The sequence below is a fragment of the Pleurodeles waltl genome, chromosome 2_1 (genome assembly GCF_031143425.1).
Source record: "Pleurodeles waltl isolate 20211129_DDA chromosome 2_1, aPleWal1.hap1.20221129, whole genome shotgun sequence".
NCBI classification, from domain to species: domain Eukaryota; kingdom Metazoa; phylum Chordata; class Amphibia; order Caudata; family Salamandridae; genus Pleurodeles; species Pleurodeles waltl.
Window position 1 is genome coordinate 98,592,739 of NC_090438.1, and position 26,549 is coordinate 98,619,287.

At 43.0% G+C, this 26,549-nt stretch overlaps 1 protein-coding gene across 3 annotated transcripts in view; it reads left to right on the forward strand.

Moving 5' to 3' along the window:
• LOC138261609 (pre-mRNA 3'-end-processing factor FIP1-like) overlaps window positions 1-26,549 on the forward strand; it is a 201,380-nt gene that overhangs the window by 120,991 nt on the left and 53,840 nt on the right. For all 3 annotated transcript variants that reach the window (XM_069210742.1, XM_069210723.1, XM_069210732.1), the window contains exons 9-10: window positions 1,511-1,616; window positions 4,202-4,439. In XM_069210742.1, coding sequence (XP_069066843.1) covers window positions 1,511-1,616; window positions 4,202-4,439 — 344 coding nt within the window. The remainder of the gene's footprint in view (window positions 1-1,510; window positions 1,617-4,201; window positions 4,440-26,549) is intronic.

Here is a 26,549-nt window from a genome sequence, read left to right on the forward strand (position 1 = left end):
GTACCTTTAACACTATGGGGGTTATTACAACTTTGGAGGAGGTGTTAATCCATCCCAAAAGTGACAGTAAAGTGATGGATATACCACCAGCCGTATTACGAGTTCCATAGGATATAATGGACTCGTAATTCGGCTGGTGGTATATCCGTCACTTTACCGTCACTTTTGGGATGGATTACCACCTCCTCCAAAGTTGTAATAACCCCCTATGTCTTTTCACTTCGAAATGTCAGGGCGATGGTGATCGCCGGGGGGGTTACACAATTCTGTGGCATCAGAGTTTACCACATATTTATGAATTTACTGCATTTGACACACATTTTGCCACAAAAATTGCACACCTCACAAAATGTTTCTGACTAAAATGGATGAAATTATTACAAGAAAATGTGCTGAATAATTAAAATATTCCTGCTTAATCTAGTTGCCGTGCCTTATAATCCTACTAGCCAGGACAATTTGAACATTCTGTAGAGTAGTTTGTGAGCTATATTTAGGATAATTAAATCCCTATTTCACAGGAAGCCATAATAAAGTTCTCACATTTCAAGGTTTCTGTGAAATATTTTGATGTTTTTATGGCTGCATTTTGTACATAAAAGCACCCAAGCATGAAAGATGCACCCATACGTGTCTCCACAATTGCTGGCAAGTACCGTTTCTTTATTATAAATGCAAAATAAAATTGACAACACATTTCGATTTGTTGCAGTCTTGGTCACCACTGACATAGTCTGTTGTCAGTCTGTTTTAATACCTATACGTACATCTCATGGTCTAGGTATTATGGGTGTTGGTACAGTCCCTCTATGTAACATTTGATTGTACCTTGGAATTTCTGGTTTCCAACAAATGTAATTGCAATCAAGTTGATTGATAACAGATTAGGGAAGCAGCACATTCTGAGGTTTATAATGGGATACATACAGAAAGACCTGTAAAAACAGACCACTAGGGTCATGATTAATCATTTAAGCACTCACAAACAAGTTACATCAGCTGTGATCTAGACCGCGACACAGCAAAAAGTGTTGTACTGTGTTATTTTATGCATGCAGTTTAATTTAAAAAAGAATTTGCACCTCTCTCAAGTGCAGCCACTTATTCAGTGATTGTGCAGTTGTTTGGCTAAATAAAGGCACTACGTGCCTTTTTCTTTTAATGGATGTGATAAGAAGCTGAAAACATATTACATTTATCACTGTAAAATGCATGGACACATACCAGTAGGTATTTTGCTCATCCAAACAAAAACATAATACGGAATAGGTATATGAGATTTGTTACAGCACAATATAGTGCTGAAAAATCAGAAGACACAAGATATTTTGTTGTGCTCACTCTCGTAATCCATCCTTTTGCTATTTCACTCGGGTGACAGATTGCTGATCAGTACCTTTTGTGGGTATTTAGAGCAATTTTAATTTGCAAAATAGAATTGCCTTCCTTTTGCTTTCAATTGTTTGTCACTTCCATTTGTACCTGAATCTGTCTGTTTGCTTTGCACCAGGAAGCTAGCTGGAACCATTGACGTGATTGGAGGGCAATCTGGCAACATCAGGCGGGTAGAAGGAAGACGCAGAGACAAACATCCGTCCGAGGAAAATGCAATTCAGGTATTTCATGTTGGTGAAAGTAAGGTAACCGTGTCTAGAAAATGGTGAATGTCACATCAGTGACATTCACTGTAACTGTTTGAGGTTAGGAATTCCCTTATATAAATAGTTGAATATGCTTATTTTGGAATGCGCTCTAAATCAGCAATTTGTAAAAATTGATATTTCCATCACTACCCACAATGGAGACAATTGGCTTGTTCTGCACTCCTTTAAGTTAAGCTTGCTAAGTTCTTATGATACATGGTTCCCACAAGGGCGCCTTGGAAGCAATTTTGATGTTCCTGATATGTTAATAGTATTTCTAAATCATTATACGCTCTGTATTGGCCTGGTAAGGCAGCTTTAGTGTATGTGTAAAATGTCTGTTTGGCATCAACTGCAGGAAAGGTGACCGCAAGTAAACTATTTCAGTTTTATAAGATTTGTAAGCCTCAGTCACAAAGGTAACATCTCCACCCCCAGCAGGTAGCCCATGTAATGTTAAATATGCCTGCAATTAGCTTGAATGTTAAAACTTGTGCCATTCAAAAAATAGAATTCAGAGAGGAAGTTACTATCGTGGTGTATCCTTTTAAAGGTTCAAGCTTGAACAACCTTTAGACAAAAATAAGTGCTTCCTATATTCCTATAATGCTGAGGAAGGTTCATTCCTAACAACACAGACGTGTCTGTTTTAAAGGTGAAGAGGGGCCTTGCGCACACACAAGAACTGCTCAGGAGATCCATTAAAACCTGACCTACAACGTTGGTGGCACATGCTGTACAGTTCCCACAACAAGTAGCACTGCGTATTAGGACAAGAGAAACTTCAGGATGTAGGGACTGAGTCACTCTGCACCATCAGGAAATGTCGGCCCAATGTCTGGCTTGCTCTCTCTGTGCCTCACCTGAACGTCTGACATTCCCAGGGTAGCAGATAATATTGGCAACCTCGAACATAACCACTCTGATTCCCAAGGAAATTGTGGAAACAGATCTACCCTTTTATTATTTACTCATGCATGCCCAGGGTAAACACAAGAAAGATGCGAATTAAGGTTTCCAAACATTTTTTTAAATGATTGAATTCTTGCATAAAGAGAATGAGCCGTGGTTATTAAGCAGATGAAACAAAACATTGTAACCAGCATTGCTAGCATGGTGAATAGGATCATCAATCCAACCATGACAATATTACGTGGCTAATTTTCTATACGTTCCTATTTATTACTACCTATACTCTGAGAGCATAATGGAAGTGCCCTCTGCCAGATCTAGAAGGATAGCCAGATCCACCCCATACCTGGATAATGTGCCATGGAGCTGTTCTAATGTAGATTAGGCTATTGTCCCCTGCAGGGTGAAAGGTCAGAGTCAGCAGAGCTGCATCTCATACGCAGTGTTCGTTCCAGGACAATCTTGGCCGAAGTGCTCCCCTGACCCGTGTTGGGCCGCACACCGTTTATGTAATCAAATCACACTGTGTAAGAGGCGCAGCTCTGATGTGATGATAGGTCTGAGTTTTAGGAGCTGTGTCCAACGGACAACCCAAGCCCTGGAATATCTTGTTCTATGTTTCTAGCCTTGATTAGAGAACACAGATTACATAAAGAGAAGGGCTTACTGAAAATGAGCTGCATGTACAATGTATTCTTAGTACATTATTGTACAAGCATGAAAACATATAACATATCATCATTAGGAAAACGATGGCAAACTAAAAGCTGCACCTAAAACGGAGGACCAAGTGGGGCTCAAGAAGGCCTCACTTCCACTGCCCTCTTACATCATTTCGAAATTGATATAATTGTATGACGACCTCATTCTGAAGAGCAGTGACTGCTAAACCTAAGTGTTCTTCCTTCCTCCATCCTAACTTAATGCATGTTTTTGACTTGTCGTTCCTGAATGACTCCTATTTGTTGAACATGGCTATTTCTTTAGTGCAGCTCAGTTTGAAATATGCTTTGATCTATTTCAGTGGATAAAATACATTCCACTGATACAGCTCTATGTGGTGGGATTCCTGAATGACTAACCAAGGACAGAGCCATATGTGATGCTGATCCATGTTTGCCATGTTATGGTAGAGTTTCATCATGCAACAGAGACTTCTATAATGTCTGAAGAGAATTAGGAGGCATGGCTGGTGGGAGTATCATGTAAAAGTTTGCGGTGTAGTGTGAACATGTTTTAACTCCTCACCCAGCATGACGCAGTTGCAGTGCGTGGATTATTGCATTCTTATAGAGACTCCTTTTTCGTCCAAACTAGATTGATCATGCCAACTGAGTGCCATTGATGCTCTCTTTTGAGATAGGGAAGCCTAGGTTTCGTTTAGATTTGAATGTCCTGTTTTGATGTGTTATGCCTTTCTACATATTACCCTGTGTATTTGAAGTCAAAGTGTCAATCATGTAATCAGAATTACGCAGTGAACAATGTTCATTGTGATTGCTTGTGTTTAAACTTTATTGTTGCTCTCTTGAAATGTTGTTTTCCAGAGGTAAGGATTTGTTTAGCTACTGTCTATTATGCAAAAAGATGCTATTGTTGCACTTGAGTATGGTTAACATTACCTTCTTTGTCATTATTGTATTAAGGTTCTTGGTGACCCAAAAAATAATTCACAGCCAATGCAACAATCGGCACCTCAGCTACGACCACAGCTACCTCCACATCACCAACAGCCACCACCACAGGCACCTCCTCCACATCTGCCTTTTGTGACGCCTACCGGTCCTCTAACTCATAGGCCACCGATTGTCCGATTACCTCCGCCGCATTTTATGCATCCTCCCCCACCAGTGACTAACATTCATCCTCCGTTGCATCCGGCAGGTGTGTTTTACCTTTTTCAAGTACCGAACAGTATTAGAAAGTTGCAGAACATTAATGTTTATAGTGCTAGCATGGTCAAAATATTAATAATGATAACTTCTTTGTGTGAATGATGCTAGATTGTAACTACGTATTCCTGAGTTTTGGAACCTCTGTCATTTATTTTTATGGGTTCCTCCTACCTCACCTGAAGAAGAGTAGGTGCTAAATCTTCCTGCATTAGGCCTTGTCCTGGGGGATTTAGTCACCTCATAGGCTTCCCTCTTGTCATGTAGAAGTATCCTCAAGCCGCCTATAGAGACATCTTCCTAGATCACGTAGAGAGATGAATGTGTTAAATGCACCTAATTTGCTGTAACACTGCCTCTTTGTTGAACTTAAGTTATGCTTTTCTTTCGCTTGCAAGCTGTAGTCCCTTACATAAACATTTGTTTAAAAATTAAAAATCCACTAACAAAGAATGTCCAGTGCTGGATGCCATTGAAACTCAGTTAATACCTAGCTCAAGTTGCTCATTCAAACCTCTTTTTAGCCACTACTCTTGCTAACATCTGCTCCTTGGCTAAAAACACAAATCGGTTATTTTTCCATAGTTACTGATGGTTTTGGTTTTGTCTTCCTTATTGAGACATAGTGTCCTTAGACTTCAGTACTGATATTTCAGTCACCATAGTTGCAATATATGCCATTCTCTCCTGCATTAAGAGCAATAGGAAAGGAGGGCCTTTTTTCTCAGTATTCAAATCACATTAAATGGTTTCATTTGACGGTCTTGATGCTGCAGACAAAGATCCTTATCCCAATGTACAATGTTGTATCGTCTCACCCTCTACTTTGTTCTTATGAATTGGTTTCTGCCCACTTCTAAGGCCTTTTTAAATGAGCTGGTGAAGGCTATTACCAATGGGAAATACGCTTATATATAGAAATAACAATAGTGACCTTGTCGAAAAATATTCGGTTCTCTGTCTTTTCTAGGAGGAGAGATGCTCCAGACACGTGGCAGGCCATACTATTGAAGATCTTGAATACCTTTCTTCTTACTTGGACTAATCCCTGGCTAATCATGTTTGGCTCAAAGCTGACCAGAAATTCCACTCCCACCCTACCTTTGTTGAGAGTACTGGAAGCACTACGCATGCACAGAACAAACTTGATTCAGACCAGGATTGTGAGGGATTTAAGTCCTCTGCGGCACATTAACCATTTCCACTTGTCTTTTACATACCTTTGAACAGCTTTTCCATCCCAGGAGAATCAGTAGATCTTCTAGTAAAACCACAAATCACTAGTTTACAGCTGAATTCCGTGATGAGAGATTGAGGGTTCATCAGGGAGCAGAAGCATGGTATCACTCTTACTCTGTCAAAACGTGCTGCCTTTTGCTTCCAAGTAAGGATGTATGAGCAGTGACTCAACATGGCTATTGCTGCCTTTTTGAGTGATTTCATTGTGCATGCCCCTAAATCTTCAAGAGCTCTATCTTAATTGGTATAATGTTCTCTAATAGCACAATAGTGTCCCACGCTGTCATTCTTAATGGTTTATCCTAGCAATGTTTTTTCATAAACAAATCAGGAACATATGTGATGGTTTTTTCCCAGTACTTGAACTCTTCATCCAATTGCGATCAGGTGGATTCTCCTTCCTTTCTCCCAACTACTACCATCACAAATTATTCCTCCGATTACAGAAAAAAGGCATCTACTTAGCTGTCCTTCTTGAAATCAGGCTTTCCTGTCCTGACTGTTTGTCCATTTAAGCTCCTTAAGTACTTCATGTTTCCTGTTGCTATTCCTGCTCTTGCTTCCATTCTCAGTGCTTACTTTTCACCTCGCTCTCTCCCTCAGTGGTGAAAAGAGGGTGTTGCCAAGCCCTTATTTAACAAGCCTTATGTAAATCTTGTGTTTGAATACAGTTACTGGCCACTAACCCTTCTAATGGTAATACCTAAGACTGGAGAAAAGTTCTGTAACTCTGGCTTCTAGACATTTGAACGACCATCCTCCCTTAGGCACTTACGACTCATCTTTTCTTTTGAGGCACCGGTTAGGTGGTTATGATGCCTTTGGGCAACCATATGCACTTAATATGTTTTTCATTCATTCATTAAGGTCCTTTACTAGTGCAACATGGGTATATTAACTGCCTAACTTGTATTTGAGTACTAGTTCTACACCTCCTTCACATTTAGTCACCCTCAGACATGTACATCTTACCAGGGGAAGCAGGCAGCCAGATAGAGACATCAGCCAAGTTTGCTGTGTAGGAGGAATTTTAAGGACAAAATATTGTAAAGCAGATGGTCTTTCAGGCACAGCACAGTCTTTCAGGCAACGTTTTAATTACAGCGTTATCAAAAAAGTTGTTTCCAGTCATAGTTGTTTCCACATCTTGGCAGTGAACGTGTGCGCAACAACTTAGGCTTCAGATGGTCTTACACGGGCGTAATGAAAAGTGCAGCGAGGGTGTCTATCGAGTAATAACGATGGGAAGGTCTGTGTTTTGGGGATGAATGAAAATCATAGCTTGTGTCTTAACATTTCTCATATAAATGTTTCATATTGTCAGGCACGGAGTCATTTAGAGAAAAATCATTTAGATAATACTCTGAGAAGATGGAAAAGGGGCAAACAGTCACCTGGTGAACTGTTTCTTCCATTAGTCTGTGTAATAAATAATAGTAATTACTATACGTTCATGCTCGGCCAATTATCTGGTGTTACATATTTTGTTTACCAAGTTGCAGCCATACGTAATCACATTTGTCTGTTTTTTGTGAATGGGGGGAAAAGAAACACTAATGTGTAGTTTTGCAGAAGGTAAAAGGAAAAAATGTCTTAAAATGAGGCTAGCAAGTTGTGCGCCTATGTCTTCATAGGGGCTTTGCCCTCTGTAAAGATAGAACCACGGTGTTAACCCGACAAGTTCTGTCAGATACATTCAGGGTATTTGGTGAAGAGAAAATATGTGAGTCTTTGAGTATTGGTCCGTTTGAATTATCAGATTACAATTTTCCATTTCCACTTGCCTGGCCTTACATTGGACAGAAGGGGTGTATGTTAGAATATCATGCAGGAAATATGAGCCTGGCAAAATATCATAGCTAATTATCAAGGACCAAAATACTGAGCACTAAGAATGCATAGTTTTGCTATTTGTAACACCACATACCTGTATCTTGTAGATGTAGATGTTGCCAAGAAGTGAGTGGCATGTAGTATATTGAAAATATGTTGGATGGGGGGGCGCTGTAGATACAATGCTCTGCATACCTCTACCATCTAGTGTTGGGTCAGGAAGGTTGCAAGTTGTTTTTTTTGTTTGAGAAGGCTTTTGAGTCTCAAGGTAAAGTGACGACTCTTCTTGTTGGCAATGTTCATGGTCCCCAACTCCATTTTCAGATTGTTTTTTTCCCCCCGTCTAATCTGGTTGTTTTATCTCAGAGCTCTGGTTCGAGACCATATTAGGCCTCTTCCGTTCGGGAAAACCTCTCCAAACCCATCAGTATTGTTTTCGAATGTGCTTCTCTATCCTTTTGCATCTCGGGACAGAAGAAATCGCTATTGATTCAAATTTTTTCTATTGAGGCCCTTCCGGTGGCCATTATTTCCATCCCACACCTCGGAGAATTAAATCCTCATGGAACAGACGCCTTTCTGTTTCTGTCTGAAGTGTCACTTCAGATTTCCTCGGACTGATCAGCAGCAGGTCTGCAACTTCTGCGTGTCGCCGGAACATAAAGAAGACTACTGCAAGGCCTGCCAATCTTTCCAATCGAAAAAGTCTGCGAGATATAGGAGTCTGTCACTGAGAAATGCAGAGGCAAGAAGTTGAGGAGATGACAGACATCTTCGGTATTCAAGACACCATGTCAGACACTGAACAAGAGCTGGAACTTCAGGAAGCTTCAGCTCCTGAAGAGGAGGAGTTTTCCATTCAAGAGTCAGAAGCCAAAATTATTCTTGAGATGCAGGAAATCCCTTCAGGTCAACAAACAGTAAAAAAAAAAAAAAAAGAAATCCCTGCTCCAACCAAAACACTCACAAGGGCCATGGCAGGTATAAAAAAACTTTTTTGGGGCTCAGAACCAAAACCCAAACCAAAGACAGCCTCTTCCACAAGGAGCTGAACGCCTTCGGCATCGAAAGCTTTCACTTCCCAAACAGCACCGATTGCTTTGGCGCAGAAAAGACTGTTTGCCTTGCCTCAGACAACTTCGGAACCAAAACTTTAAAGATGTTCGGCACTGAGAAAACTTGAATTGATAGTGGTTTCGGAGTTGAAACCACCACCTGAGCCAGTTCTTCAAAGGATGAAGAAACCGCTCAAAGCCAAGCAGTCACAGCTCCACATCCAGCCTCAAACGGGGAGAGTTTTGGTTAAGACTGTTACCACTCCTACAGACAGCTCACTTTTGAGGAGCCCTAGAAACATCTACGCATCCTGTCAAGCAGAGGAGAATGGACAAGGACTTTGACGAGGTACAGCCACTTCCACCTACACATCCACCACCGATCACTGCTTCCCCTCCACATTCACATGGTGACCCTCTTGATATCTCTTCACAGGGCTCACCTTAGTCCTTTCACAACACTCAGGACACGGGATGACAGCGCACCCTTTCAGTCTGACACAGACCCTTTGTCTCAACGTGACATAGACACACACACACACACACTGACACGGAGGTCTACCCAGCTAGATCTTCCCCCCTGATGATACCACTTCTTTTCAAGAACTTGTGGGTGGGAGGGACAGCCACATACCCTTAGGTACCCCTCCATAACAATCCCATTGAGGACGATTTTCTTTTTGAGACACTTACCTCCTCACATAAATTCATTCAATACCAACCCATGCTTAAAGGCATGTTAAGGCATGCAGACAATAATTCCAAGACCCATCTAGAGCTCATATTATTCCTCTAAGAGTGGAAAAAATATATAAAGCTTCTCCATCGGATCCAGTTTACATCAAGGGTCAGATACCAGCAGACGCTTTAGTTGTATCAAATGCTAGAAAAATAGTCTGTTCTCAAGCTGCTCATGATTCTCGACGGCCTGATAAGGAAAGCAAGCTCAGTGATGCTTCAGGCAAATGTGTTGCTGCGCAAGCAGCAAATCACTGGCGTATTGCCAATACACAGGAACTCCTTTGCAGATATGATCGTGCTCACTGGGATAAGATGGAGCAGCCGCTCCAATACTTCCCAGAGGATCACAGGAAAAGAGGACAGGTAATTGTTAATGAAGAGCAAATAATTTCCAACTGTTCCATATGCTGTGCTTTAGACTCTACTGATACAGCAGTGAGAGGCATTAACACCAGTGTTCTCTTAAGCTGGCATGCAAGACTATGCATGTTTGATTTCAAACAAGAGGTACAAAAGTCAGTCTTGAATGTGCCATTTGACAAGGAGCATCTTTTTGGCCCCCAAGTAGATTAGGTGCTAGAAAAGATGAAGACAACGAGGTGGCAATATCCATGGGAGCACTCCAGCTCACTGCCTCTCATGGCGCTTTTCGTAGGCCCCAATATAAAACAGCTTCTAAACCCTCAACAGCAGAAACTTCACTGTCATACAGTAAAGGACAACCACACACAGAGGATTTTATAAGGGCCCCTATTAGGGGACCACTTTAGAGGTGGAGGTAAAACACCCTCCCCTCGAGCCTGGGCCACTGCCTCTAAACAGTGACTCACTCCAGCTTCCCTCCAGTTACCAAACACCGGTAGGAGGGCGTCTTCAGGTCTTCCTCCAAAATTGGCAACAAATTACAACAGATCAGTGGGTGTTGGATATTATCCAACATGGTTATTGTCTGAAGCTCATTTCCACACCTCCAAACATTTCACCTCGCCGTTACAAACTTTCACAGGATCATATCATTCTTCTAAAACTAATACAGTCTTAACTAGCAAAGGGAGCAATAGAACCAATTCCTGTACAACTTCAAGGAACAGGTGTGTACTCCCTTTACTTTCTCATACCCAAGAAGGACGGTTCATTAAGGCCCATCCTAGACCTCAGGATGTTAAACCGTTACATTGTCTCAGAACATTTTCATATGGTCACACTCCAAGATATGCGACCCTTGCTACAACAGGGTGACTTTCTATCAGCACTAGATCTAAAGGATGCATATTTCCACATTCCTATACACCCAGCACATCGGAAATATCTCAGGTTTGTCATAGATGGGCAATATTACCAGCTCAAGGTGCTCCCATTCGAGAGCACCAAGAGTGTTCACAAAATGCCTATTAGCGGTAGCAGCTCACCTTTGCAGGCAGAAAATACATGTCTACCCTTACCTAGACAACTGGCTCATCAAAGCCAGCTCTCTCAAACAATACCTCAGTCACATTCAAGCCACAATAAACTTACTTCACCAATTAGGTTTCACAATACATTTCCAGAAGTCATATCTTACCCCAGTTCAAACAGAGCCATATATTTGGGGCCAGACTCAACACACAGTTAGGAATAGTTTACCCAAATGTAGCAAGAATACAGAATTTTCAGTCGCAGCTCTCTCACTTTTGCCCCAGTCAACAAGTCACAGTGAAGTCAATCATGAAACTTTTAGGAATGATGGCTTCTTGCATTGCAATAGCGTCACATTCACGTCTTCACATTCGTCCGTTGCTGGAATGTGTATCACGATAATGGACTCAAGGACAAGGTCACTTAGGTGATCTAGTGTTGGTAGACAACCGTACTTTTTGCTCTGCAGTGGTGGAACATAACCAATCTCGTGAAAGAATTGTCATTTCTGGACCCTGTTCCACAAGTCATTCGGACAATGGATGCTTCCTGGGTGGGGGGTGGAGGTGGGTGGAGGGCTCAACTCCAAAACCGCACAGTCCAGGGTATTTGGGATCATACACACAGAATTTTGCATATCAACTATCTAGAGCTACTAGTTGTTCACCTAGCACTCAAAGCCTTTCTGATGCATATCATCAAGTCGTCCTTATGATAACCATGTGTTCGATGGCATCTGTCGCTGTAGATACGCATGTTCTGCAATAGCTCGCCATCTGGTGTTGGGCCGGAGTGTTACAAGTTGTTTTTCTTCGAAGAAGTCTTTCGAGTCACGGGACCGAGTGACTCCTCCTTTTGTCTCCATTGCGCATGGGCGTCGACTCCATCTTCGATTGTTTTTTTTCCGCCATCGGGTTCGGACGTGTTCCTGTCGCTCCGAGTTTCGGAACGGAAAATTAGCTAATTTCGGAAGATTTTCGTCGGTATTGTTGCGTTCGGGATCGGCGTACTTAGATTCCACACCGCATCGAAGATCGAAGAGCTCCGGTGCCCTTCGGGGTAGTTTTTCGATCCTCCGTCGGGGCCTGGTCGGCCCGACCGCGTGCTGAAGAACGCCGATGGAACGGACCCCGTTTCGTTTCTGCCCCAAATGCCACAATAAATACCCCTACACAGACCAACACTTGGTCTGCAACCTGTGCCTGTCACCTGAGCACAGCGAAGACACCTGCGAGGCCTGTCGTGCGTTCCGGTCCCGAAAAACACTCCGAGACCGTCGAGCCAGAAGACTTCAAATGGCGTCCGCACCGACAGCCCAACAGGAGTTCGAGGAGCAGGAAGAAGAAGGTACCTTCTCGATCCAAGACTCAGACTCCGAAGGATTCGACGACACACAAACCGTGAGTAAGACGTCGAAAACCACACAAAGAAACATTTACAAGGCCCAGGGGACGCCACTGCCACCAGGCCATGGCTCCACCCATAAATTCGGTGACCGACCGTCGGCACCGAAAAAGGCCAAAACAGTGCCGAGATCGTCCGACTCCGGTCGAGACACCGGCACGCAGCCTTCTCGGGACCGAGAAAGTGCTGGAGACAAGCCTCGACACCGAGATGCCGGTGTGGACACGGCTCGACGCCGAGACAGCGGCACCGAAACAGATCGACGCCGAGAGGTTTCGGCCCCGAAAAGGAAAAAAGTCACCTCGGAGCCGAAAAAACACGCAGACAAAGTTTCGACGCCGAAACAAACTGCAAGCGACCCAGCTTCAGGCTCTTATACAGAAGAGCACTCGCTAACCTCTCAAATGCAAAAGCATAGGTTTGAGGTAGAGCTACAAGCAACTGATGTGGACCATACGCAAAAGCGTATCTTCATTCAGCAGGGGACAGGAAAAATAAGCACCCTTCCCCCCATTAGGAGAAAGAGAAGGTTGGAGTTCCAGACGGAACAAGCACCACAACCAAAAGTGGTTAAAAGAATTACACCACCACCCTCTCCTCCGCCCGTGATTAACGTTTCACCAGCACAAACTCCATCTCACTCCCCAGCTCACACCACCATGAGCCAGGGTGACCAAGATCAGGACGCATGGGACCTATACGACGCCCCAGTGTCAGATAACAGCCCGGAGGCCTACCCTACAAAGCCATCTCCACCAGAAGACAGCACCGCGTACTCTCAGGTGGTGGCTAGAGCAGCACAATTTCATAACGTAAGCCTCCACTCAGAACAGGTCGAGGATGATTTCTTGTTCAACACACTCTCCTCCACCCACAGCTCCTACCAAAGCCTGCCTATGCTCCCTGGTATGCTCCGGCACGCAAAAGACATATTTAAGGAGCCGGTCAAAAGTAGGGCAATCACACCAAGGGTGGAAAAGAAGTATAAGCCGCCTCCTACGGACCCGGTTTTCATCACTACACAGCTGCCACCAGACTCTGTTGTTGTAGGAGCAGCTAGGAAAAGGGCCAACTCTCACACATCTGGAGATGCACCACCCCCAGATAAAGAAAGCCGCAAGTTTGATGCAGCTGGTAAAAGAGTCGCAGCACAAGCTGCAAACCAGTGGCGCATCGCGAACTCCCAGGCACTACTTGCGCGCTATGACAGAGCCCACTGGGACGAGATGCAACATCTCATTCAACATCTGCCCAAGGACTTCCAAAATAGGGCGAAACAAGTGGTTGAGGAGGGACAGACCATCTCCAACAACCAGATACGTTCCTCCATGGACGCTGCAGATACAGCTGCACGGACAATTAATACATCTGTAACTATCAGACGGCATGCATGGCTCCGAACGTCTGGATTTAAACCAGAGATTCAACAAGCAGTTCTCAATATGCCTTTTAATGAAAAAGAACTGTTCGGTCCAGAAGTGGACACAGCGATTGAGAAACTCAAAAAAGATACGGACACTGCCAAAGCCATGGGCGCACTCTACTCCCCGCAGAGCAGAGGGAATTACGGCACTTTCCGTAAAACGCCCTTTCGAGGGGGGTTTCGGGGTCAAAGCACACAAGCCAGCACCTCACAAGCAACACCGTCCACTTACCAGGGACAGTATAGAGGAGGTTTTCGGGGACAATATAGAGGAGGGCAATTCCCTAGAAATAGAGGGAGATTTCAAAGCCCCAAAACCCCTACTACTAAACAATGACTCACATGTCACTCACCCCCTCCACACAACACCAGTGGGGGGAAGAATAGGTCATTATTACAAAGCATGGGAGGAAATCACTACAGACACTTGGGTTCTAGCAATTATCCAACATGGTTATTGCATAGAATTTCTACAATTCCCTCCAAACATACCACCAAAAGCACAAAATTTAACAACACACCATTCCAATCTCCTGGAGATAGAAGTGCAGGCACTATTGCAAAAGAATGCAATCGAATTAGTGCCAAACACACAAATAAACACAGGAGTTTACTCACTGTACTTTCTGATACCAAAGAAGGACAAAACGCTGAGACCAATCCTAGACCTCAGAGTAGTGAACACTTTCATCAAATCAGACCACTTCCACATGGTCACACTACAAGAAGTATTGCCATTGCTAAAACTACACGACTACATGGCAACTTTAGACCTCAAGGATGCTTATTTCCATATACCAATACACCCATCTCACAGGAAATACCTAAGGTTTGTATTCAAAGGAATACATTACCAATTCAAGGTACTGCCTTTCGGATTAACAACCGCACCAAGAGTCTTTACCAAATGTCTAGCGGTAGTCGCTGCACACATAAGAAGGCAGCAAATACATGTGTTCCCATATTTGGACGACTGGCTAATCAAGGCCCATTCGTTCATACAGTGCTCAAATCACACAAATCAGATCATACAAACCCTCTTCAAACTCGGGTTCACCGTCAATTTCACAAAATCCAAAATTCTGCCACGCAAGGTACAACAATACCTGGGAGCCATAATAGACACATCAAAGGGAGTAGCCACTCCAAGTCCACAAAGAATTCAAAATTTCAACACCATCATACAACGCATGTATCCAACACAAAAGATACAGGCAAAGATGGTATTACAACTCCTAGGCATGATGTCATCATGCATAGCCATTGTCCCAAACGCAAGACTGCACATGAGGCCCTTACAACAATGCCTAGCATCACAGTGGTCTCAAGCACAGGGTCACCTTCTAGATCTGGTGTTAATAGACCGCCAAACTTACCTCTCGCTTCTGTGGTGGAACAACATAAATTTAAACAAGGGGCGGCCTTTCCAAGACCCAGTGCCACAATACGTAATAACAACAGATGCTTCCATGACAGGGTGGGGAGCACACCTCGATCAACACAGCATACAAGGACAATGGAACGTACATCAAACAAAACTGCATATCAATCACCTAGAACTTCTAGCAGTTTTTCAAGCACTAAAAGCTTTCCAACCAATAATAGTTCACAAATACATTCTCGTCAAAACAGACAACATGACAACAATGTATTATCTAAACAAGCAGGGAGGGACGCACTCCACGCAGTTAAGCCTGCTAGCACAAAAAATTTGGCATTGGGCAATTCACAACCAAATTCGCCTAATTGCACAGTTTATACCAGGGATACAAAATCAACTCGCAGACAATCTCTCTCGAGATCACCAACAGGTCCACGAATGGGAAATTCACCCCCAAATTCTGAACACTTATTTCAAACTCTGGGGAACACCTCAGATAGACTTGTTTGCGACAAGGGAGAACGCAAAATGCCAAAACTTCGCATCCAGGTACCCACACAAACAATCCCAAGGCAATGCCCTATGGATGAACTGGTCAGGGATATTTGCTTACGCTTTTCCTCCTCTCCCTCTCCTTCCTTACCTGGTAAACAAACTCAGTCAAAGCAAACTCAAACTCATATTGATAGCACCAACTTGGGCAAGGCAACCCTGGTACACAACGCTGCTAGACCTATCAGTGGTACCCTGCATCAAATTGCCCAACAGGCCAGATCTGTTGACACAGCACAACCAAAAGATCAGACACCCAGATCCAGCATCGCTGAATCTAGCAATCTGGCTCCTGAAATCCTAGAATTCGGGCACTTACAACTTACCCAAGAATGTATGGAAGTCATAAAACAAGCAAGAAGGCCATCCACCAGGCACTGCTATGCAAGTAAATGGAAGAGGTTTGTTTGCTACTGCCATATTAATCAAATACAACCATTACACACAACTCCAGAACATGTAGTGGGTTACTTGCTTCACTTACAAAAATCTAACCTAGCTTTCTCTTCCATTAAGATTCACCTTGCAGCAATATCTGCATACCTGCAGACTACCTATTCAACTTCCCTATATAAAATACCAGTCATTAAAGCATTCATGGAGGGCCTTAGGAGAATTATACCACCAAGAACACCACCTGTTCCTTCATGGAACCTAAATGTTGTCCTAACTAGACTTATGGGTCCACCTTTTGAACCCATGCACTCCTGCGACATACAGTTCCTAACCTGGAAGGTGGCATTTCTCATCGCCATTACTTCCCTGAGAAGAGTAAGCGAGATTCAGGCGTTTACTATACAGGAACCTTTTATACAACTACACAAAAATAAAGTCGTCCTAAGGACCAATCCTAAATTTTTGCCAAAGGTTATTTCACCGTTCCATCTAAATCAAACAGTGGAACTTCCAGTGTTCTTTCCACAGCCAGATACCGTAGCTGAAAGGGCACTACATACATTAGATGTCAAAAGAGCATTAATGTATTACATTGACAGAACAAAAAACATCAGAAAGACTAAACAACTCTTTATTGCATTTCAAAACCCTCACGCAGGAAACCCAATTTCAAAACAAGGTATAGCCAGATGGATAGTTAAATGCATCCAAATCTGCTACCTTAAAGCTAAACGACAGCTGCCCATTACACCAAGGGCACACTCAACCAGAAAGAAAGGTGCTACCATGGCCTTTCTAGGAAACATCCCAATGCAAGAAATATGTAAGGCAGCCACATGGTCTACGCCTCACACATTCACCAAGCACTACTGTGTAGACGTGTTATCCGCACAGCAAGCCACAGTTGGTCAAGCCGTATTAAGGACATTATTTCAGACTACTTCCACTCCTACAGGCTGATCCACCGCTTTTGGGGAAATAACTGCTTACTAGTCTATGCAGAACATGCGTATCTACAGCGACAGATGCCATCGAACTGAAAATGTCACTTACCCAGTGTACATCTGTTCGTGGCATCAGTCGCAGTAGATTCGCATGTGCCCACCCGCCTCCCCGGGAGCCTGTAGCAGTTTGGAAGTTACCTTCAATTATTTCTATATGTATCATCTCAACCTTAAATAGGTGCATACTTAGTCACTCCATTGCATGGGCACTATTACTACAATTCAACTCCTACCTCACCCTCTGCGGGGAAAAACAATCGAAGATGGAGTCGACGCCCATGCGCAATGGAGACAAAAGGAGGAGTCACTCGGTCCCGTGACTCGAAAGACTTCTTCGAAGAAAAACAACTTGTAACACTCCGGCCCAACACCAGATGGCGAGCTATTGCAGAACATGCGAATCTACTGCGACTGATGCCACGAACAGATGTACACTGGGTAAGTGACATTTTCATTTATCTGCACAAACACGGGGGAAACACTCACTACAGTTTGCTTGCCTTGCTCAGACAATTTGGCATTGGGCCATTCATCACAAAATTTAACTGTTAGCGGAACACCTTCCAAGAAAACACAACAGCTTTTCCGACCTCCTCAGCAGGATGCAGCAACACGTCCACGACTGGGAACTCCTCCCCAGAGTCCTTCTACCGTACTTCCAACAGTGGGGATTTCCAGACCTAGACCTGTTCGCAACAAAGGAAAATGCAAATTGCCCTAAGTTCGCCTTCAGGTTCCCACACCCCCAGTGCAAGGGCAATTCCCTGTGGATGAACTGGTCAGGAATATTTGCTTATGCTTTTCCACCTCTCCTTCTCCTTCTCCTTCTGTATATGGTTCAGAAACTCAAACCTCCCTCACACTAGTTCTAGTGGCACCCACATGGGCAAGGCATGGTTCACCACTCTAGACACTAGAAGCTTCCCCTCGACCCAGACGATCTCACCCAGAACCAAGGTCCGACCAGGCTCCCAAATCCCAAGGAGTTGAATCTTGCAATTCGGCTCCTAAAGTCATAGCATTAGGGTATTTAAATCTACCTAAATAATATATGGACATTCTTAAAGAAGCACGTAGGCTAACCGCTAGAGTGTGTTATGCAGAAAAGTGGGAACGCTTTGTTCACTGTTGGATTTCTAAAAACAGACCCTTTCCAAGTGTTGGTACAAAATGTTATTTTGTATCTTCGTTTGCAGAAAGCAAACCTGGCATATACATCTATTAGGCTACATTTAGCAGTTATAGCTGCTTATCTTCAGAACAGATTACATTCTTCTCTTCTTAAAATCCCTGTCATAAAGGCATTTATGGAAGGACTTAAAAGGGTGATATCACCAGGATTACCTCCAGTGCCTTCTTGGAACCTTAAAGTGGTACTCACTAGACTTATGAGACCACCCTTTGAACCACTACAGTCATGACCTTTGCAATTTCTTTAGTGGAAGGTGACTTTTTAGTCTCCGTCACTTCCTTGAGACGTGTGAGTTGGCTCCAGGCATTAACGTTACAAGAACCTTTTTTTGTAGATACATAAAGATAAAGTGGTTCTTCGCACCAACCCAAAATTTATACCAAAAGTAGTATATCAATTCCATCCCAGCCAAACTATTGAGTTGCCAGTTTTTTTCCCACAACCTGATTCGATTGTTGAAAGAGCCCTCCACACTTCTGTGATGTAAAAAGAGAACTTTTGTTCTATATTGATAGAACTAAAACCTTTACTCTACCAAATAAAGGGAACCCTATCACTCAAACCTGTATAGCAAGATGGATAGTTAAATGTATCCATCTTGTTATATAAAAGCAAAGATGTAGGAAGCTGGCTCTGTATATACTATGTCAAAGTGAGATGTAGTGTGTACAGAGTCCAGGGGTTCCCCAGAGGCTTAATAGAGGCAAAAGTAGATAATACTAATGCTCTCTTTTGTGGTAGTGTGGTCGAGCAGTTAGGCTTATCAGACGGTAGTGCAAAGCATTGGTTGTACACACACAGACAATAGAAGAAGCACACACTCAATGACAACTCCAGACCAATGGTTTTTATATAGCAAAAATATATTTTCTTAAATTATTTTTAGAACCACAAGATTCAAGTTGCAGGCAAGTACTTCAATAGTTTTGTATTTCACGCATATCATTTGAAATCGATAAGTTATACCGTTTTTGAAATATTGGCAATTATCTGTTTTAAATGTTGACAGTGCAGTTTTCAGAAACAGTTCCTGCTGGGGGGGAGAAAGGTTAGATTGATTTGCAGGTAAGTACAAGGCTTACAGTTCCAGACTCCGGGGGTTAGGAAGTTCATAGGTTGGGGTTCAAGTTAACCTCCAACACCCACCACCGGCAACACGGGGCCGGCTGGGTGCAGAGGTCAAACACGAAACAAAATTAACATGGGCTCCGATAGAGACTGGGGGCACTCGGTTTCAGATCTGCAGGCAGGTAAGTACCGTGTCTTCGGAGGGCAGACCTGAGCGTTTAGAGGAGCACGTGGGGGCCACAAGTAGGCACCAAACATACACCCTCAGCGGTGCTGGGGCAGCCGGGTGCAGGGTGCAAACAAGGCGTTGGGTTTCCAATGATTCTCTATGAGGGTACCCTGGGGGTCACTCAGAGGCTGTGGGTGAGGTCCAGGAGTTTGTCTCGGGCAAACCACAGGCTGGACAGGGAGGAGGGCCACCTGCTGATCGTTGTTGCACCGGAGGTCAAGTTCTCCGAGGCTTGGGGGCTGCGGGTGCAGTGGTCCTTGAAGCGTCGGATATCTTCGTCCAGAGCTTTCGTGGTCAGGGAGGTCCTCGGGATTCCCTCTGCAGGCATCGTTGTGGAGGGGTGGAGAGGACCACCCAGGGTGCACACTTGCTCAGAATCGCCTGGGGATCCTCTCTAGGTGGTTGGGCCACCTGGACATGGGCCGTGGGCGTGCGGTGCAGAGTGGTCAGGACTCACACATTCGGATTGAGGCAGGAGTCATTGGTGGTTGTTTCTTTTTGGACAGGGCTGCAGTCCAAGGAAGTTCTTGGTCCTTTTGGGTGCAGGGCAGTCCTCTGCAGCTTGGCAGAGGTCGCTGGTCCCGCTGGATGCATCGCTGTTCTTGTGCAGGTTCTTTGAAGCAGGAGACCGGCTGGTAGGGCTGGGGCCAAGTCTGGTGTCTACCTTCTTCTTTCTTGTTAAGTCGCCAGGAATTTGGTGAGCTGGGTTCAGGTAAGCCCTTGAATACAAGGGGCGTTACAGGGGTCAGAGGGCAGTAGGCAATGGCTACTGTCCCTGAGGATGGCTACACCCTTCTTGTGTCCACTCCCTTTTGGGGGGGGGGGAGGGAGGTGGGGGGGGAGAAACAGACCTAACCCTATTGGTCACTGTCCTCAAAACTAAGATGGAGGATGCTGCAGGTAGGGGAGTCACTTCAGCTCTGGACAGCTTAGGGGTAGTCCCAGCTGAAGTGGTCACTCCTCCTTGTTTTTCTTACGTTTCCCACCAAACTTGCTGCCAAAAGTGGGATTCCCACAGGGTGGAGGTGTGAAGCAGCTCCACCCAGAGCGGGCTTTGTTTCTGGCCTCAAAGAGCACAAAGTCCCTCACCCCATGGGGTCAGAAACTTGTCTGCTAGTGGCAGGCTGGCACAGACCAGTCAGTCCTATACTAGAGGATTGGGTAAAATACAAGGGGCATCTCTAAGATGCCATCTGTGTGCTTTTTAGAATAAATCCAACACTGGCATCAGTGTGGGTTTATTGTACTGAGAAGTTTGATACCAAACTTCCCAGTATTCAGTGAATCGATTATGGAGCCATGGAATTCGAAATGACAGACTCCCAGACCATATACTTAATATGTCCACACTGCACCTACAATGTCTAAGAATGGACTTAAACACTGTAGGAGCATATTGCTCATGCAGCAGTGCCCTCACCTGTGGTATAGTGTATCCTGCCTTAGGGCTTGTAAGGTCTGCTAGAGGGATGACTTACCTGTGCAACAGGCAGTGTTTTGTGGGCATGGCACCCTGAGAGGGATGCTGTGTCGACTTTGCCTTTTTCTAGCCACCTGCACATACAATCTGCAATGGCAGTGTGCATGTGTTTGGTGAGGGGTTCCTTAGGGTGGCATCACACATGCTGCAGCCCTTAGAGACTCCGCTTGGTTGCAGGGCCCCTGGTACCATTGGTACCTTTTACATGGGACTTAGCTGTGTGCCAGTTGTTAAAACAATAGTACCTTTTCTAGGGAAAGAACACTCGTGCTGGGGGCCTGGTTAGCAGGATTCCAACACACTCTGTGAAGTCAGCAAATACATCAGGCAAAACGTGGTGGGTTGGGGGGGGCTGTAACTGCAACAAGGGCCAGTTGCCTACACAACAGGCCATTGCTTATTACCCCATGAGCACATTCAACCCGCAAGAAAGGTGCATCTGTGGCTGTTCGAACAGTGACCCTCCCTACCCCCCTTTTTTGTGACCCCCCCCCCCAGCGCCTTGAGACCCTCACGGGTGAGTAGCACGCTCTATAAATTTTTTGATTGATTTCTAGATAATATACTTATAGCTAGCATTTGCAAGGCAGCTACATGTTCAACATCACACACTTTCACTAAACACTATTGTGTGGATGTTTTAGCATAACAGCAAGCCAGTGTAGGTCAGGCAGTGCTACGTACCCTATTTCAAAGTACTATAACACACACAGGTTTGCCACCGCTTCTTGGGAGGCACTGCTCTTCAGTCTATGCAGAGCGTGTGTATCTACACCGACACAAGCCATCAAATGGAAAATGTTACTTACCCAGTAAGCATCTGTTTGTGACATGAGGTGCTGTTGATTAACCCACCTGCCTCCCCGGACACATGTGGCAGTTACAGTTTCTTAATATACATTCACACGCGTGGTCATTTGAAGCGTAAGGTGAAAGAAGGCAGATGGGATTTATTTACAAAGGTTGCAGGAGCCCACAGAGTAGCATCTTCGTCCTGTGCCTTGCATCCACAACTGCTGATCAGATGCATTTGAATCCGCAGCCCGAGAACTGCCACAAGCAAGCCATTTCAAGACAGCATGTTACAACGCTACTTATATTGTAATCGAAAAACAACAATTCTACCACACGCGCATTTTTGGTGATAAGGGAAGAGCTTATCACCAAGTATGATTCACTACATCTTCTTTCCCCTTTTCAAACAACAGTACCTTACTTTGCAAATATTAATAAAGGAAAATATCTTTATACTTTGTAGGTACAGAAGCATTGCGTGACAGTCTGCTAATTTTGTCATGAGAGTAACCAACTTCATTAGCATCAACCGAAGTCCCTTCAGCAGATGGATTCTGTCTAATAACATTAAACTTTGAATTTACCACCACAGTGGTCTGTGAATCAGAATGTGAGTTGGAATGCGTGTACACTAAGTGATCATTAGTTTGGAAAGCAGTGTGTGGACACAGTTGAACCAATATAGAATCATTATTTCTACCAGCATTTACTTTATCATTAAAAAACAAATTAGATATTTCCTGTAAATCATCTTTTTGCAAATTTTTGTTAGCCAAAATCTTAATTGCCTGCTCATCAAACAGTTTGACTACACACTTTCTACTCCACCATAATTTTTTATCCAATAATAAGGAATCTTTAGACACTTTCAAAACACGAACTGGTGAGGAATAAACAGGGGCTCCTTTTTTTTTACCTTTGATGAGGCTTTCAATTAAGACCCACTCTCTAATAAAGAAATTATGGTCTTTGACTTGGTGTTTTGTTTTATTCTTGTGTTGAATCTCATTTTATTTAAGTCCAAACATGCATAACATCTTGGTTGTCCTGCTAAATCTTTAATCTAATCAGGACAAGCCATCGACCTTGGGGCTCTTTTGCGCAAAAGGCGGAAAGGAGAAACCCAGGTAGTAGAGTGCGGGCAATCAGATAAGACCTACGCTTCTTTCTCAAAAAATCTCCTACTAAAAAATTAACACGAAGCGCTGTTTGTATCCCCTCCTTCATGAATCTGTCATTCTTTCTACAAGTCCGTTTGAGGAAGGGGAATGCAATGCAACTTTGAGATGTTTTATATGATCAGATTCCACAAAATTTCTCATTTGGGATGAGGTTAAATGTGAACCATTATCGGTTACCAATTCTTTGGGTGCACCTTCAATGTTGAAAGTCCTGTGTAAAAATAAAAATGTTATAGCTGCTGCAGTGTTAGGTGTGTTAGTAAATTAAAAGTATGCCCATTTGGAATAGTAATCTATTATTACCAATAGAAACCTTTATTCTTCAGGCAAAAGATCACAAAGCCCTGCGAAATCCAAAGCAAATTTGTTCCAAGCCTCGCTAGGAGTTAGGACACTGTGTAAAGGTGTCTGTGAAGTTTCCCCCTGTCTATCAGATAATAAACATGTTTGACATTTGTCAATCCATTCTGATACATTTTTATCCATTGACAGCCACCAAAAGTATTATTTTAGAATTCTAGATGTACGTCCAGGCTCTAAATGTCCTTCATGTGCAGCCTCAATCAGTCTGTTGCGTAAAAACACAGGTGGAACGGTAAGGTCTGCATGCATTAAAACCCCTTTTACTAAGGAAAGTTCTATAGATACTTGAGCAAAAGATTTTAAGGGAGAGGGAAGAGAAAGTTTTTTGGGGCATCCTTGTGTAACAAAATCCATTGCTATCTGCTGAACTTCATTTTTTTTAGTTGCTTCCAACCAGTCTTTGTACTGTATAGTTCCAACAGATTCTAAAGCATCCTCTATGTTTGCAACTACGCACTCTTCTTCATCATGTTTATCATCTTGCATGAAATTTTGTAAGGGCATTCTGGAAAGTCAGTCAGCCCTGACATTTCGTCCGGCAGAAATATATCTAATCACAAAATCAAATTCTTGCAGTTGAAATAGAAGCCTAAGTAATCTTGAAGAAGCCTTGCCTGTTCCATTACTATTCAAAATGTGTGATAAAGGTTTATGATCTGTGAGGATTTCAAATTGAGTTCTCCACAAAAAGGTTTTGAATTTCTCAACAGTCCAGGAGCAGGCAAGAGTTTCCTTCTCAATCGTACTATTGTGATATTCTGCTGGTTTAAGATTCCTGGAAGCGAATCCAATAGTACATTCCTCCCCTGAGACACATTGACGAAGGACAGCACCCATTTCCTGTTGACTTGCATCCATAGTGAGGATACATTTTTGACCTGAAATATAAGATGATAATACTAGAGCGTTTGCGATCAATTGCTTAACATCATTAAAAGCTTTATCACAAGAGATTTCAAAATTAAATGGTATTCCCTTTTTGAGTAAAGACAACAGGGGCTGAATTACTTGGTCATAACCCGGTACAAATCGAGAGTAATATTCTGTCATGCCAAGAAATGACCTGAGGATATCTTTATCTTTTGGAGGGGAGGCTTCTGTGATAGCTTGTATGAGAGAAAACTTGGGTTTGATCCCTTCAGAAGTAATGGAGTGTCCTAGGTAGTCCAAGTTGTTTGTTAAAATTTTGCATTTATCAAGACATGGTGATGGCATCCCTGTTTGAAGATACTCTCAACTTTCCGTAAAGCTACTAAATGCTCGGAAACTATTGAATAAATTAGCATATCATCTTGATAAGTTTGCATACCATTAATCCCTTTTAAAATGTGATCCATACGTTTTTGCAAAACGCTGGCTGCAAAAGGTAGTCTCAAAAACCTGTACGTTCCAAATGGAGTCACAAATGTTGTACGGTCGCTTAAATCGGAGGCTAAAGGGATTAGATGCAGACTTCAAGTTCAATAGGCTAAAAACTTGCACCACCAATATTTGCAAGAAGTTCTTGAATTTTTGGGAGGGGGTGGCAGTCAACAATAATATTCTTGTTGAGAGATCGTAAGTCGGCACATAAACTAATTTCTCCACTGTTCTTGCGAACTACCACAATGGGATTGACCCATTCAGAAGAATCAGTGGTAGTAATTACACCTTCAAGAACAAATTTGTCCAACAGTTTTTTAAAATCTTCTTTTACGCTCAACGGAATGGATTTAACTTTGATAGCTATAGGAATTGCATTCTGTTTCAGTTTTATAACATGTTAAAACTTCTGTTTTTCCACTTTTTGAATTAAAAACTTATTGAAAGTCCTTTAACAGTTTTTTTTAATTCAGTGTTGTCACTTATGTCTGATATGAAATCAATCTGTGTATCATTTATATGTACTGGATTATCAGAACCAGGGACAAGTTTCAGCCCCATTTTCGCCAGATCTTGCCACCCTAAAATATTTTGCCTTTTACTGCAACATGTATTTTGGAGGTAATTTGTCAACCCAAACATGACAAGGTCTCAATAAAATACCCTAACATATCAATATCACTATCTCCGTAAGCCTTGGGTGAAATGTCAGTTTTTTTACAAATAAAACTTTTCAGACCATTGACTATAATAAAGTAGATCTGAAATTATAGTAACAGACGCACCTGTCAGTCATTACATGTAACACCCAACAATTGTCACTTGACAAAAGGGGCCCGTAACTTTGATATGTGCGTAGAGAGTCATTATCCTCCTGGATTTGCACATTACTAACTTGAAGTCGACTCTTTCCTTTACATACAGATTGAAAGTGACCTAGCTTGTGACACTGAATAGACTTCTTGCCCAATGTTGGACACTTAGGGATATTACTCACATGGGAATGAGAACCACACATGAAACATACTGCACCTAACTTTTTTTAAACAGATTTATTTTTCTTATTTTTAACTGCAAGAACATTAACAGCCTTAGAATCTTGAAGTTAGTTAACCACACAGTAGTAGATGAGTCACTGGAAATTCATTTAGATGAGACCATGGCACGTTCAGTTCCTTTTGCCATATCAAAAACTTCAGAAGGAGAAGAGCCTCTGCAACTTAAGATCCTTTCTTGTATTTGTTTTAGAGTAACAACTGTAAACAAATTGATCTCTAATGTATGTATCCAGCACTGGACCAAAATTGCAGTTAGCAGCCAGGCTTCTAAGGGCTGAAATGTTCATCTACTTCTTCCTTTCTTTTCATAGAATTGAAACATTCCAACATCACATAAGGCTCTTCCAATAATTTTTTATTTAACATTTGAATTGGCTCTGTGTAGACGTTCCAGTTATCTCCATCACCAGACAGAGGAGTAATTACCGATAAATTATCAAATACTTGTTGACCTTCAGTGCCAACGTAACCAAAAAGTACTGCTAATTTTCTCTTTTGGGCATAGTTCTCAGGTAATTTTCAAAAAGATTGATACCATATTTTCCAAGGAATATTAGGCATCCCGGGCAGTGGTAGAAATGCATTTAGTTGAACAACTTGTTGTGCAGAAGCCATGACGTGAAATTAAAAAGAAGTATTATAGATATCTGTATATATTGAATTGACAACTGCTATCAAGTACCTACCAGAAAAGCAGTACTCTTAAAATCCCCATTTGTGCTATAGTTGGATGTGAATAAAATTCAAAATGCAAATGGAATCACTTGTAGATGAACGTATATTGAAGATTTCCACACAAAACATGATCGCTGTATGAAGCGTCATGAACTGCCCTATCACGCAATGCTGAAAGAAATGTAGATCCAAATCAAAATGATCCCAATTTAAGATGGCCGTCACTCTTGGCGTAGTGACATCACATGTCACATGACGCCTGTTCCCTGCACGATG